Source organism: Microchirus variegatus (assembly GCF_963457635.1).
Source record: "Microchirus variegatus genome assembly, chromosome: 3".
NCBI lineage: Eukaryota > Metazoa > Chordata > Actinopteri > Pleuronectiformes > Soleidae > Microchirus > Microchirus variegatus.
Window position 1 is genome coordinate 37,568,502 of NC_139804.1, and position 15,534 is coordinate 37,584,035.

At 41.6% G+C, this 15,534-nt stretch overlaps 1 protein-coding gene across 1 annotated transcript in view; it reads right to left on the reverse strand.

The window, feature by feature from the left end:
• Positions 1–9,780: 9,780 nt before the first annotated feature.
• traf4a (tnf receptor-associated factor 4a) overlaps positions 9,781–15,534 on the reverse strand; it is a gene marked incomplete at both ends in the record, with an annotated part of 47,458 nt that continues 41,704 nt past the window's right edge. The window contains 5 exons of the mRNA XM_083887359.1: positions 9,781–10,413; positions 11,279–11,434; positions 12,634–12,795; positions 14,251–14,412; positions 14,533–14,637. Of these exons, the coding sequence (XP_083743485.1) occupies positions 9,781–10,413; positions 11,279–11,434; positions 12,634–12,795; positions 14,251–14,412; positions 14,533–14,637 (1,218 nt within the window). The remainder of the gene's footprint in view (positions 10,414–11,278; positions 11,435–12,633; positions 12,796–14,250; positions 14,413–14,532; positions 14,638–15,534) is intronic.

The following is a 15,534-nucleotide window of genomic DNA, read 5'->3' on the forward strand; positions in this document are numbered from 1 at the left end:
CAAACCAAAAAAAACTTCACTTCGATCAAAGAAAAAAAATTTCAATCAAAGAAAAACAGTGTTCAAATGCATTTTTTTGAGTCTCAGATATATTTTTGCATTCAAACAATTTTATTCTTTGATTGAAAATGTTTTTTTTGATTGAAGCAAATTTTTTTTTGATTGAATAATAAAGACACAAATCTACCTCCATACTGTTAAATATAGAGATTTTAGACATTTCTCTGGTAATTGTTGGAGATTAACCCACTTTTTTAAGGATTGTTAAGTCTTTTTAACTGATCTCCAGTTCGGCTTGATGCCGGTGATCACACGCTGACCAATCGGCGGTCGGCAGTCTGGCGACGTCACGCATAGTATCGACTCACCTAGCTAGGAACCTCGCTAGAGCAGAATACACAAAATAACCGCGGCGAGGCGAGTCAATGCGATTTTTCGCAAAAGATGGAAAATTTGTGATTGGTGATTTTGACGCGTCGATGCGCTTACTTAGCTTTGCTACTCATCTTTATTTTGTAAATATTAATGCTGGGCATGTTAACGCGCTAACGGCGGTTAACGCACATTAGCGCATGGCGCATTTCCATGACGTCTGAGCGGAAGAAGACGCGCGTGACGTCATGTTTACGTGACTCACGATTGTTAAGTGATTCTACGCCTGTTATATGTAGAGCTGCTCTTTTGGTTTAATTTCGTTTATATGTAATAAATCTAAAGCAACTGGTCATAAAATCCTCCTAATATGTCACAGAGACTCAGGAATAATGTTCATATAACAAACTGAACTCACCAACAACAACAGTACAGACAAAATATTTGCATTAAAAAAAATATTTTGCAGACTGCAAATCATGTTTATGTTTTGAAATCATGTTTTAGCATGTGGCGCCACCTACCGCCGTCTACCAATCATTGCAGTCAGTAGAGTCTCAGCTGCCGAGCAAAAATGAAACCTAAAAGACCTCTGTGTTTTGAATTTGAATGTAGTAACTGTTTTTGGCCACATTCTTACATATGGCACCTTTAATAAACAGACCGCTCCAGTTCTACTGTAGGCACGCTAACCGGTGCTAAAGGAGCTAACGCAGCTAACTGGTAAACGGTGCTCTGGACTCCAGTGGCACGTCTTTTTCCAGTCAGTCTTCATGGAAACGCGTTAGTGGGCGTTAACGTTGACGCCGCTAACGCTGTTATCACCGCCGCTAACGCGTTAACATGCCCAGCCCTAGTAAATATCTTTTTTGACAAAAACCCTTTTATACAAGTTTGTATTTCACATCTTCTGCTGGGCCCACAGTTGGTGTAGTGGTTAGCACTCTTGCCTTTGCAGCAAGAAGACCCGGGTTACTGGGTCCCAGCCCCGTTTGGAACAACTTCGGAACAAGGGCCTTTCTGCAAGGAGTTTGCATGTTCTCCCCGTGTGTGCGTGGGTTCTCTCCGGGTTCTCCGGCTTCCTCCCACAGTCCAAAAACATGCGATATGAGGATTAGGTGAATTGGTTACTCTAAATTGACCGTGAGTGTGAGTGTGTGAGTGAATGGTTGTTTGTCTCTATATGTGTCTCCCTGTGATGGACTGGTGAACTGTCCAGGGTGAACCCCGCCTATCGCCCAATGTCTGCTGAGATAGACACAGCACCCCCCGCGACCCTCTGGTGGAGGATAAAGCGGTAGATAATGGATGGATGGATGGATCTTCTGCTCATCCTGGTGCCTTCACGAGCAGTAAAACCTCCGAGTGTTTCCTGCTGCTGCAGATCTTCACCTCTGAGACTCACATGGCTTCACGTCAGCTTTATGAGGCAGAATTGTTGGACCTCAGTGTGAGACACGACAGCACGACTCTGTCCTCGTAAACCACAGCTTTCATGTGTTTCTGCGTTTTTTTTAACGGCCGAGGAAAAGCTTCATGGGTTGGACACTCCTCCTCCTCCTCCTCCTCCTCTTCCTCCTCCTCCTCCTCCTTCTCGTCTTTTAACCCGTGGGCGTCTCTGACTCTCCTCACACACTGACCAAAGGTGGAGGTGAACTCACTGACCAAAGAAGGACGATAATGTTTTCTACCTGTGATTCATCAGACGCTCACAAATGTCCACATGAGGCAGTGATGGACACACGTGACTCTGTTCTTCATGGGAAACATCAGAAGAACCTGCTAACGTATAATTATCTGTTACTATTTTTCACTCTGCTTTGCCTCTAACATCCTGTGCCAAGAAGTTTGTGGCAGCAGCAGCAGCTTCAGAGTCTTTAACTTTCTGTAAGAACATGAGGACGACTCCCTGGAAATCAACGACCCCCCACAAACACCAACACCAACACTGTAATCCAGGGGAAACACTTCTCCACCCAAATAAAGCCACAAAAACGTGACCCTCAAAAAAATGAAGATAATATCACGTATAAAGTTTGTTTCATATTTAACCCTTTAAGGTTCTACTCAACCATTTGGTCGACCACACTTTAAGTCACTATATGTCATTGAAAAATGCATCAAACTGAACTCACTAACACTTAATTAATGTCACTTGTTCTGAATGTTGTACTTTATGAATTATGCAAACAAGGTTTATTATGAACAGACGTCTCAACCGTTTGGTAGAGGCCTGTATCTGAAATACTGTAAGGTCTAATTTTATATATATATATTATGTTGATTGTTGTTATTGTTATCATAAATAAATAAAATTAAATAATAAAAAATGCAAAAAAAAATGTTCCTTTGTTTTTCTCTTGGTGTGTACCTTAAAGGGTTAAGGAACTAAAGTTAGTCGTATTTATGAAATTACAAAAAGAAAACGGTTGACATTTCATAGAAAAAAAAAACCCAACTACTTTGACATTAAATAAAACAATATTTGGATTTTATGTGTACTTCATGTACACATGACTGTGTGGGAAGTGCTGGGAGTGGATTTCAGGGAGGTTTTTTTAATTTAAATATTGCATATAATGTAGAAAATACAATTTACAAAATAATATTTCAAATTTTTTGTTTTGCTGACAAATTTGACCCTCTTGTTATTGTCTTTGCTATGACAAAAAAAAAGCAATTGAAAAGCTACTTTACCCTTGTTTTGCACTGAACCAAAAAGAAATAGAATATATAAAGTACAATATATAAAGATATTAACACTGACTATAAAAATAGGTTTAAAAATAGAATGTAGAATGTACATTACAACCGGTCTGCAGAATATACACAGTATGCACATGGTATTTATAGTGTAAGGAAACAAGGCTGAGCTATTAAATAAGGATATTAAATAAGGATATGGATATTGCACTGATGAGAAAACTACAGTATAAAAAATTTGACAGTATGAAAAATGACAATATATTGCACTTAAAAAAATTTACATTATGAAAAAAATATATACAGTATATTACAGCAAAAGTCTGATTCACTTCCCCTGAGAATCCAAACAAACAGACTCACCTTTGACCTGGATCTCTGAGTGGGTTTATATATATATGTTATATTTATAATAATATATACTGTTAATCTAATTTCGAGGCCTAATCACGGACTGATAATGAGATTTCTGTGTCCACACAGTGTTGAGCAGAGTCAAACTGAAGGTGAAGACGAGTTCTTCACGGCAGGTGTTTGATGATCAGTGATCAGTGAAATGAGCGTCAGGTGTTTGAGACGTTCAGTGAAGAACAGACGCTCGACAGGATCGTTTAAATCCTGGGTGTCTTCTGATTTTTAGGCTGATTTAAACAAATTAAAATGTACATTTTATTTAAATCTTTTGAGAATAAAGTTGTAATGTTATGATAAAAAATATTATTTGTCATTATTTAAATTAAATGTATTATTATTAAATAGAAACAGAACACAGATGTAGTCGACCAGATCTCACTGAAACCTTCCCTCATCTGACAGTGTTGTTAGCTTGTAGCTCGGGGCTATGTTTTTACCATGAAAAATGCTTAGAAAAAGAGGGAAAAACTGTTTATAAATTCACGCTGAGTTAAATTGTTAAATGTGCTGTAGCATGAACTGGAAGTGAGCTGTGAATGAATATGAATATGAATATTTACAGTTCGTTTCAAACGGGGCTAAAGCTAGCTACTGCTAAATGCTAACAGACACACGATTCAGCGGACGTAGCTTCCTGATTAGCTCTTTCTCGGTGGTTATTGCATATTTCTGATTCCCAATTGGGAAACTTTTTGATTTCAGGCATGAACACAATGATTATGTCTGTACGTCCCTCATGATTCAGAACAATTTGGCTAATTTGCCAGATAATCTCTTCAGAATAACCTCAAATCAAAAAGACGCCTGCAATTGTGTAAAGAACTGAGCCTGAAATCCAAAAAAAGGGAGAAGGTGGAAAACAAAAGGGAAAGAAAACAGTGGTAAATTATTCCAAATTTCTCAGAAACTTGATAAATGAACACAATGAACTTTGTGGCGCTAAACTTTATTATTTCAGCCCAAAGTTAACTTATTTTTCATTCTTATTTCAGGTGACCTATTTCATGGCTTTAATATTTAGTCTATACTTCATTCCTTATTGAAAATACTGTTTAGAATGACATAAAAATGCACACAGTGTTGTTTTAATACCTGGTTGATGGAGATTTTGTATAATTTTCTTATCATTAAGCAGTTATATTTCATCAGATGGAGAGAACAAAGAAATTATGGGCCAAAAAAATAAGGCAGAATCAGCAATTGGCTGCCCTGATTTCTAAAAATCGGCATGTTCTATTTTTAAGTACTGACACATGAAATACTCAGGGGAAGAAAAACCAGATTATGGATTTGGATTCTTCTTCTTTTTCACTTTAAACATAATCATTAAATCAAGTTTCACTGTGGTTTTCATCTACTCTGGAAATTATATAGTTTCACGTCTCAAATATTGAACTTCTACAGATATATTATCACTTTATTATTATGCACTCCGCTACTTTTATCGTTAATTATTATGATTTTGTATTACTTATTTTGGGCAAAAATACTCATGGGCTCATGAGCTTTATAAAATATATGAGCTTATAATAAAATTGAGGAAACTAGTTAATTTTTTGAGTCATCAATATAGATTTGCTAGAAAACAATTACAATAATGTATTTATGATGATGATTGTTGCCAAAAAAATAGCAAAATTCTACACATGTAGATGTTGAGATGGGACTGTTTTTGGACATTAATGTGAAAAACAACTAAAATCGAAAACCTGCTGTAGAAAATATCAACCGTCGGAAGAACAATAAATATAATATATGGTATTTTATTTCAATGAAGAAATTGACAAGCACTCATCAGTCGACATAGTAAAACACTTGTGCCGACGGTGAAAAAAACAAAATCACACGACGGCTCCTTAAAATAAATACTTTTAAGAGGAAATAATACAGACAAGATAAAGTGAGGCTCAAACCACACGAACAAACAGAGTATCCAAAATGTCCAAGAGACAAGAGAGGTGCCAAAAAGTCCCCAAGTCGACCCCGACGAAAAGTGTTCGTTCGTATAAAACGGCTAAAGTATTTTTTAAAAATACAGAATCTTACAAAAAAAAGTTTTGTTTTTAATCTTCTCGCTTTTTTTTTCTTCTTCCTTTTCTTTTCTTTTTAAAATCACTGTAAAATATCGGCTGGTTTTTATGACAAGAAATCAGGAAATTCTTCCGTGTGTAGAGTAATAAAAAGACAGAATGTGCTTCTGCGTTTTTTTTGTCCTTTTTCTTTTTTTTTTTACATTAGTATTCACAAACGTAACGAGCGTCATGTATCGTCCCTCAGGTGGCGCTGTGATGACCACAATCCTTGTTACCACGGTAACCACACAGGTACAGTCAGTCCTGAGACGCCCACACCGACCGCTTCACTTCACAGCCACGAGTTCATCATCTTTATCCGTTACATTAGCGTTCACATTTTTCTGTATATGGAACAAACAAACAAACATAAACAACTTTCATATTTTTTCTTTAAAAAAAAAAAAAAAAAAGGAAAGAAAATCAACTCTTTTTGACAAAATGTGTCAACTTTCAAATGGTCCAACTGTAAAAAGAAAGAAAGAAAGAAAAAGAGAGAGAGACAAAAATAATAAGAAGAAGAATCACCAGGAGAGGATTTCAAGAATACAGGTTACAGTACAAAAACGTGGTCCAGGTGTTTGCACATGAAGCATGCACGTGTTTCTGTCGCCCTGCTCACCCTCACCGTCACCCTCATGCGAAGACATACTGTATAAAAAGGCCACATGGCTTTTCCTTCACTATTAAAACTCAGACTGCTGCTGACGTCTGTGTCCGCTCTGCTCATTCGAAGACCGACGAAAAGGTGCTTTTTTTTTTTTTTTCCCTCCTCCAGACCGACGTGACGAGACGTGTTTCCACCGCGTGGAACGGTTCGGTTTGGTACAGAACTGTACGTCTACTATTTTTTTTTTGCATTTCCATTGGGAATGGTACCAACCCATCCATTCTTCGGCATCCTTCCCTTGGGGTACCAGAGTATAAAGCCCAATTTATACTTCTGCGTAAAGTGCTCTGCGTAGGTTACGCAGAGTCCTCTGCGTCGACGCAGAACCTGTTGTAGAGTCTCTGCGTCGTCTCCGACTGCACGAAATATTTTTTAAGTGTCCGTCACTCCGTCAAGGGACAACGGAGATGGCAAGAGCTGCGATTGGTCCTCAGGACAGGCCGAGCTAAGCTGCTCTGTGCCGGCTCACAGTGAGCACCGAGCGTCCACAGAGGCGGAGCTGAACACCGCCGACTTCGTCGATGCCAAACTATAAATACGTCATATCTTAACACACACAGCACATGTTTAGACTCTAAATGGACAATTTCTCGCCTCAAATGATCTTAAAACTGCGTTCAGTCACACAGAAAAGTGAGAAACGTCTTTCTCTCTCGGACGCCATTGCTCACTGTAGCCAAAAGCACAACAACCTTGCGCAGCGACCCCTACTGATCGGGCGGGAAATTGCAGCGCCTATCCGTCACCACGACGCAGAAGTATAAAGGCTCGAGTGGTCTACGTGGTGACGCAGACGGATAACGCATTGCGCAGTCGGAGAAGTATAATGTGGCCTTAATGGTACAGTCAGGGCGGAGCCACGACAGTCGTCTGATTGGGCGACACAGAAGAACGTCTCCTCCCTTGCGATCGGTGTAAATATCCCATGGAAGTCAAGGTTGTTTTCGATGTCGTCGTCTGTTGTCGCACTACGCGGCCAAACAGGCCCAGCCCACACCACGACGCCTACTGTACACACACCATTGCGCAAACTGGTAGTCGCTCGGGATAGTTACCCAAGTCTCGACCTGCCGACCTTCGCACCGGCTGACACCCCGACCTCCCCTAACCCAACATGCCTTTCAGCTGCTCGAACCAGACGTGTCCGAGGGAGCTGCGGCATTGCTCTCTTCTTCTTCTTTGGTAGGAATGCGTCATATGCCCTGCGTTCAGACTTGTACCCTCCCACCCGATGGCGAAGTGGGATACAACAGGACCCTGACGCGCGAGTATCCGCGCATGTTCGTGGAAGTACGCCACGCGGGCTTCAGTCGAAACGCAAAGCCTTGTCCAGGATATTACCGTTCCAAACCATGCCGTACTGTACCAAACCAAACTGTAACACGACGGAAACGCATCAAATGTCTCGTTAGCGTCACTGTGACGTCTGAGTGAACTGACGAGAGTGATGTCACTGCTCTCGTCTAACTCTTGGCAAGACTGCAAATACGATTTTTTTTTCTTTCCCGCCGAAAAAAAACAAAACTAAAACAGCAAAAGATTCTCCAGGAAAGCTACAGCCAGGAGGCTTAGCTTAGCTTAAAGACTGGAAACAGAGGGGAAAAGCTAGCATAGCTGACTTTGTAGGTACTGGTGTAGTTCCCTTAAATCAAATATCCCTCAATTCCTTAAATTAAGTCGGCACTGTTTGACGTTTAAAGCCGTATCAAGAGAAGCGTTGGGACAGTTATTTATAGACAGATAAATGGAATATCCATTGGCGCTAAGTGGCAAAAGTGGCTCTTTTAGCGATGAATCTGTTGCATTTCTACCAATTTCTCTTGCATTTCTTACCCAAACGACATCAGTGCAAAACCGAGTCTACGTCAATCTACTTACGTTTTTTATCGTATGACCATTTTATTCACACAGACATGGCCTTGAATTTCTCCAAGTTGGGCTAACGCTACTTCACGTGTATGATCAATAGAACAAAAACCTCTGTACACAGGCTTTGACCTGGAATTTAAAGAGGCAGCTGGTACACAAGACAACAATCAGACAACACGTCAACGTTTCTGCCCTCTCTGGTTGCTAAAATGATTGGTCGGAAGACTCGGATTGGCGCTCAACATGCTACCAACTAGCTGCCAGCTAACTTTTCTTTCATCTGTGACATCATAACACCAAATGCGAACAAGCTGAAACGAGGGCATTTGGCCACCTAGCTTAGCAGAGTCAGACACACTGTGGACAGCAGACTGGTTGGTACGCTAATGCTAATGCGGTTCCTGCAGGCGTAGGAACAGACCATCGTAGGATGACATCTTACTTTGAAATGGCCATTTACTTTTTATTTTGCGAAGTTTTAAAATTTTGTTGCACATGCCAGTAGCTGATGATAAAGTGGTATCAATGTAACACCCTGATATTCGTAGACGGAGCAATGCTAACAATTTCCCCCGTTTCCAGCCTTTATCTAAAGCTAAGCTAAACGACAACTGGGTGTAGCTTTATATTTATGCTGCGTTCCATTTGTAGTCAGAACTTGGAATTTCAGAGGTCACACGGCGTTCCTTTGGCGGGAACTTGGATTTGCAACTTGGAAAAACTCGGAGCAACCTCACATACCCCGAGTTCAGGATTCCAAAATGGCTGCCACCATCTTGCGCTCCGCTACTTTTATCGTTAATAGCACTTTTGTCACATTTGTTTCACAGTAAATCAGTCGTACACAAAACTGGACCGACACAATCCTGTACTGTTCAACTTTAATCCGTAGAAATGTTGCTACACTATTTCTGTGCGCAGATAACCGTGTAGAGGTGGTATTGCTAACAAGGGCTAGCCCAGCGACTTGTCCCTAGAACGCCGTGAACCCTTCTGACTTCTGACGTAAATGGAACGCAGCATCAACCGACGGATGAAATATGTCACGATTCTCATTTAATACTCATAAAAAAAACCACGTCCAATCATTGCTTTAACATCACCAAAAAAAAAAAAAACCTGACGACATTGATTTGTTTGCGAACACAAACCTCACGAGACGTCTCTCGTCTGTGTTTCGTTCACGGATCAGTGAGAATCAACGGTACGAGCATGTAAACAAAAGGCAGTCGGGGGCTTGGGCGCCCTCTACAGGTCGCTCTCCAACCTCCTCGCTGCTCTAAGTGCGGAGTCTTAGTGAAGATGTTCACCCTCATTTTTAGATCTTTTCCATAATCTTTAGCATCTGTACTGTGGAACAACAACAACAACAACAACAACAACAACAAAATATAACTTAAGATAAACTCTCTAGGCACTGTTTGATTTCCAAGGCTTTTTTGTTGTAGATTGTGATAAAAGGTCGGCAAACGGGTAAAAAATAAAAAGAAGCCAGAGAGTGATGGTTCTGCAGACCAAACACTTTCTCCTCTGTGATCCACCAGAGTCTCTCCAGAGTGTGGAGAGGCCGTAAGGGCAGAAAGTCTCTAAAGGGCAAGTGTGTCGAAGTTTTCAAGGTTAAATGTTCCAGTTCCAGTCTTTAACCTTCTCCTTCATAAAAAGAAAAACAAACGTCGGAGCTTAAGACATTATCTTCTGGGGAATCTCTATCGAAGCCTTGACGAAGATGCAGTTGTCCCGGATGTAGTTCCTCTTCTTGATCTCCTCGTGCGAGATGAACTTGGGGTAGCCGAAGCCCAGGGTGCTCTCGTCCAGCGAGTTGCGGTTGCTGCAGGGCTTCTGGAAGTTCTTCCAGTTGGGGTCGGGGTTGAAGGTCTCGGTGATGTGCTGGGGTTTGGAGAGCGACGGGTCGCTCTGGTCCAGGATGGAGAAAGTCACCTTGTAGGAGAAGGGCCACTCCAGCAGGTTGTCGTACTCCCCGGGCAGCACGCGGATGTAGACGGAGAGGTGGGAGCCCTCGCCGCTGCCGTTGCCGTTCAGGAAGGCCGACACCTGCAGCTTGTAGCCGTAGCGGTGAGTGTAGAAGGGCGGGCTGAAGAACTCGTGGTTGCTCCGGAGCTTGGCCTCCTGGAGTTTGCGCGAGTAGTCGTTGAGTTTCCAGATGAGGACGCCGTCGTGACTGACCGACAGCTCCTCCACCTCCCGCCGCAGCTCCAGGATCTCCTGCCGCTGACGACCCACCAGGTTACACATCATGGTCAGGTGAGACTTTGTCGTGTCTTCCAGGTGACGACCGATGGCCAGTTTGGGGCACTGCAGGGAGACGGGAAGGAGGTTATGTAGACGCTGATGTACATTTCAAAGAAAGCTGTTATTACCTCGGACCTATTGGCAATATCGTTCAATCTACCCTCACCTATGGTCATGAGCTTTGGGTAAAAGAACGAGATTGAGAATACAGGTGGCCGTGATTAGCTTAGTTAGCCTTCTGGGAGGAGACCCAGGACACCCTGAAGGGATTATATCCCTCAGTTGGCCTGGGAAACGCCTTGAAATCCCCCCAGAAGAGCTGGTAAGAGCGGCTACAGAGAGAGGGCTGTGAAATGGCAATATTTTTATTTTTAATTCATTTGGCCCCAAGAAGGAAAATGCAGATCCGGATTAAAGATATTTTTTTTTCAACCTAAAGAGATTGGGACAGAAAATGTGTGGGGAAACTGAGCAGCTTTTTTGGCAGCGTGATTTTTATTTGAAAATACACAAATTCAAAGTCGTACAATGTAGGATTTGCTCTTGGGTTCCCCCTACAGTTGGTAAACGGTATTGTTTGTCAGATTATGCCGAGGTAACACGAGCATTTTGTTGACGCGCAAACGATACCGGTGAACTCGGAGGCAGGACTTTTACTGTACGACCACGTCTTAAGCTCAGGTACAGAATATGACATGATATGCGACTTAGCGTATTCTGTAAAGTAGAATGTTGTAAACCAGAAGCTTCATAGTGCCAGAACAGGTGATGCAGACCTGTTCTGGGCTTTGATAGAAGTGACATTCACCTAGTTCCAATTTGATGTAGCATCAAAACTATCACGGAGACATTAATTTGGAGTTTGAAACACAACAAATGACGTCCCTTTCAACAGAAATCCAGGACACACTGTGCTCCTGTGTCTTACCCTGTGTTTGCAGCCGGCGTCTTTGAAAGGACAGAGTACGAGCGCACTGCCACAGTTGTCCTTCACGTGGTTCGCCAGGTCCTCGCGGGCGATGTTGGGTGTGCCGCACTGGTTTGGGCACTGGACGGGAAACCGGGGACAGTGGTACTGGTGGTTCTGAAGACAACGGGACAACGGATAATGTTAAAAACAGAATCGTCCAACATGAAATAAAAGGAACTTGTGTTGTTAAACAATTTGATATGTGTGCGTTTATATGTATCTTTGAGTTTTTAGATTATTGGTTTAATAAGATAGAAACAAGGGCAGATATGGCACATTTAGTGACATCTATCAGTCACAAAAAGTCCAAACAGACAGACTATGTCTATAGATGGATAAAGAAAGTCAGGTCACCTTTGGGGGGAAACTAAAATAAAATTTCAGATTAAATGATTCATCCAGGAAACAAATCACTTGATTCATTATTAACGAGAAAATCACTGCAACCGTAGATTATTCACATTTTTGATCGAGCCTTTGATGGATTAATCAATAATTTAGTCAGTGATGTCAGCAAATAATGAGTCACGAGTTGCATTTAAATCACTTATTTTGTCTAAAAAACATGTTCAAAGACATTCAAACTTTGTTTAGCGTCACGTACGAGTATAACGTCAAACATATCATACTACACTCATTTCTGAATTTCTGCCAAACAGAAGAAAAGTTCTATAAATAAAAATGTTTTGTTTTCTTGACATAGAGAATTTTTTTTTGTGTTTTAAATGTGTTTTATACTGTTCAAATGTAATTTTTAACATGCAGTAAATTGGAAATAATTGCCAGTTTTTTTTGTGTTTTGCATTAAAAGTCACACTTTTATTCATCAAAAGAGTTGCAAAATGAATAGAAAATATAGTCAAGAGATTAGAAATAATGATTTTTAATCAAAATAATGATTTTGCCCTTTCGTCAAAGAACCAGCAAAACTGTTTTCAGCTGTGCTAACATCATTGCACAAGGGTTTTCAAGGGAAGCAAGAATAGTCGTTTACCACATTAACAATGTAGAGAGTGTATTTCTGATTCATTTAATGTTATATTCATTGAAAAAAAGTGCTTTTTGTTAAAAAATAAGGACATTTCTAAGTGACCCCAAACTTTTGAACGCGTGTATTCAAATTTTTTCTGGAAAATTGGGCAAAAACGATTCCTCACAGGACATTTTCTGGCTTCTTTTATGGTTAAAACGGACATTTAGGGGCTTAAGTGATGAAGGCTTAATGAATATAAACCAGATTTAACCTCGTTACATTTGACAAAGAGACATAAGTTGTAATATAATAACTCATGATAACGTCACGCGTGTCTGACCTGGATGGTGTCAAAGACAAACTCTTTGCCGCAGTACTTGCAGGGCTGCGTACGTTTGGGACACTCGGCCGTGCTGTGTTGAGGCAGCAGACGCCGCATCATCCTGGCGCCGCACTTGTTCTCGCAGTAGACGCTTTCCTGAGGACACACCCCCTGGTGGTTCTGAGAGGGAAACAGGGTCAGAGTCGTGATGATGATGATTCGAATACTGCAGTTTATTCACACCTTTTCCTGACATTTCTTGATATATATCGTTATATATAACTTTTTTGCATTTTCTGTCACATCAGCTGCTGAAGCTGAGTTGTGATATTTGTTCAACATTTCAAACTTTATGATTTAACTGCTGTTATTTTCTCACTTTAAGTCCAAAGGAACATGATGCAGTTTGTTGTCTTGTGAGTTTCTGTGTTGCATGTTTTAAATATTAGTACCTGACTGTTATTTTTAGCCATGTTTTATGTCTTTTAATTCAATTTAATTTGTGTTTCATTACTTAGAGTGTAATTTTTGACACATTTACAGAAATCTTTATCAGTGTGCACTGTCCCTGTTTGAATAAACTAGAGCTGCAACTAACGTTTATTTTCCTAATCGATTAATCTGTCACTTATTTCCCTCGGTTAATTGATCATTTTCATAATTTCATTCATAAAATAACAGAAAAATTGCTCAAATTAAACTATTCACAGTTTTTTTTCAGTAGTTTTCTGACGTTTGAGCTTTTTAAATGTGAATATTTCCTGCTTTCTTTGCTCCATGGAACAAACTCATTCATCTTGGTTTGTGGACAAAACAAGACATTTGAGAACGTCATCATTTCCAGGTTTTGAAAAACCCTTTTCCAACATTTTATGGACCAAACGTTTAATCAATAATCCGACAAGAATAAATCGACAGATTAAGATGATGAAAATAATCTGGTTAACACCTGGAAAAAAAAGTGGTTTAGGGGTTTATTTCTGTGGCAGCTGTAACAGAAGGATCATGTTTGGTGTTGGATGATAATCCTGACTGTGTAATTACACTGTGAAAGACAAAACCTGGATTAATGTAACCTCTGTGTGCATGTGTGTGTGCATGTGTGTGCGTGTGTGTGTCTGTGTGCGTGTGTGTATGTGTGTGTGTGTCTATGTGTATTTATTAGTGTGTGTGTTTGTGTATGTGTGTGCGCGCGCGCGTGTGCCCGGTGAAGACGACGGCCAGAGTCAACAGTGGAGAAGTTTTTCCTTCTGCAACACGTGTGTTGTTTTAAAAACAGAGCCAAACAAAGACAGCCTTCACACACACACACACACACACACACACACACACACACACACACACACACACACACACACACACACACACACACACACACACACACACACACACACACACACACACACACACACACACACACACACACACACACACACACACACACACACACACACACACACACACACACACACACACACACACACACACACACACACACACACACACACACACACACACACACACACACACACACACGTGGCGTCACTCCGGCTTGTTTACGTCTCCATCTTACGTGTGAATTACTGTTTCTGTGTGTGTGTGTGTGTGTGTGTGTGTGTGTGTGTGTGTGTTCACCTCGTAGGCTTCGCCGGTGAACTCGCTGCCGCAGAACTCGCACTTGACCTTGCGTTTGGGGCAGTCGTGCTGCAGGTGGTCGGGCAGGTCGCGGCGCGTCAGCTTGACGGAGCATCGGTTGGGGCAGGGGATCACGTTGAAGGCGCAGGTGGAGAAGTGACCCTGAGAGGAAGGAACGTGGAGGCGACGAGGCGTCAGCAGGTGTCAGCGTCACATTTTTACACACAAACACAAACTAAAAACGAGAGAATGAAATAATAACACAAATGAAAATCCTCTCACCTGGAGCTGCTTCATCTGACCGGTCCAGCGACAGCCCTCCTCACTGTGGATGCAGCGGATGGGCAGAGCCAGGATCTGCTGCTCCAGCTCTGGATCTGGGTAGATCTGGAGATGATGAAAAGTCACATTTTTATAGTTTTATAAAAATCATACTTTTACTTTAGTACTCAAGGCCTGTGGGCCACATCCGGCACACTCAACAACTGTATTTGTACTGTGAGCTAATCGTCCCCGCTCCTCTAGCTTGGAGTCGTCATAGCAACGGTGTAAGTGAGTGAGTGTATAAGTGAATGAGTGAGGGTAAGTGAATGAATGAAAGTGAGTGAGAGTGTAAGTGAGGGAGTGAGAGAGTGTAAGTGAGGGAGTGTGTCAGTGAGTGAAAGTGAGAGTGTAAGTGAGTGAGCGAGAGTGTAAGTGAATGAGTGAGAGTGTAAGTGAGTGAGTGAGTGAGTGTGTAAGTGAATGAGTGGTAGTGTAAGTGAGTGAGTGTGTAAGTGAGTGAGTGAGTGTGTAAGTGAGTGAGCGAGGGTGTAAGTGAGTGAGTGTGTGAGTGAGAGAGTGTGTAAGTGAGTGAGTGAGTGTGTAAGTGAGTGAGAGAGTGTGTAAGTGAGTGAGTGTGTGAGTGAGAGAGTGTGTAAGTGAGTGAGTGTGTGAGTGAGTGAGTGTGTAAGTGAGGGAGTGAGTGAGAGTGTAAGTGAGTGAGTGAGAGTGTAAGTGAGTGAGTGAGAGAGTGTGTAAGTGAGTGAGTGTGTGAGTAAGTGAGTGAGAGAGTGTGTAAGTGAGTGAGTGTGTAAGTGAGTGAGCGAGGGTGTAAGTGAGTGAGTGAGAGAGTGTGTAAGTGAGTGAGTGAGAGAGTGTGTAAGTGAGTGAGTGTGTGAGTGAGTGAGTGTGTAAGTGAGGGAGTGAGTGAGAGCGTAAGTGAGTGAGTGAGAGAGTGTGTGAGTGAGTGAGTGTGTAAGTGAGGGAGTGAGAGAGTGTGTAAGTGAGTGAGTGTGTGAGTGA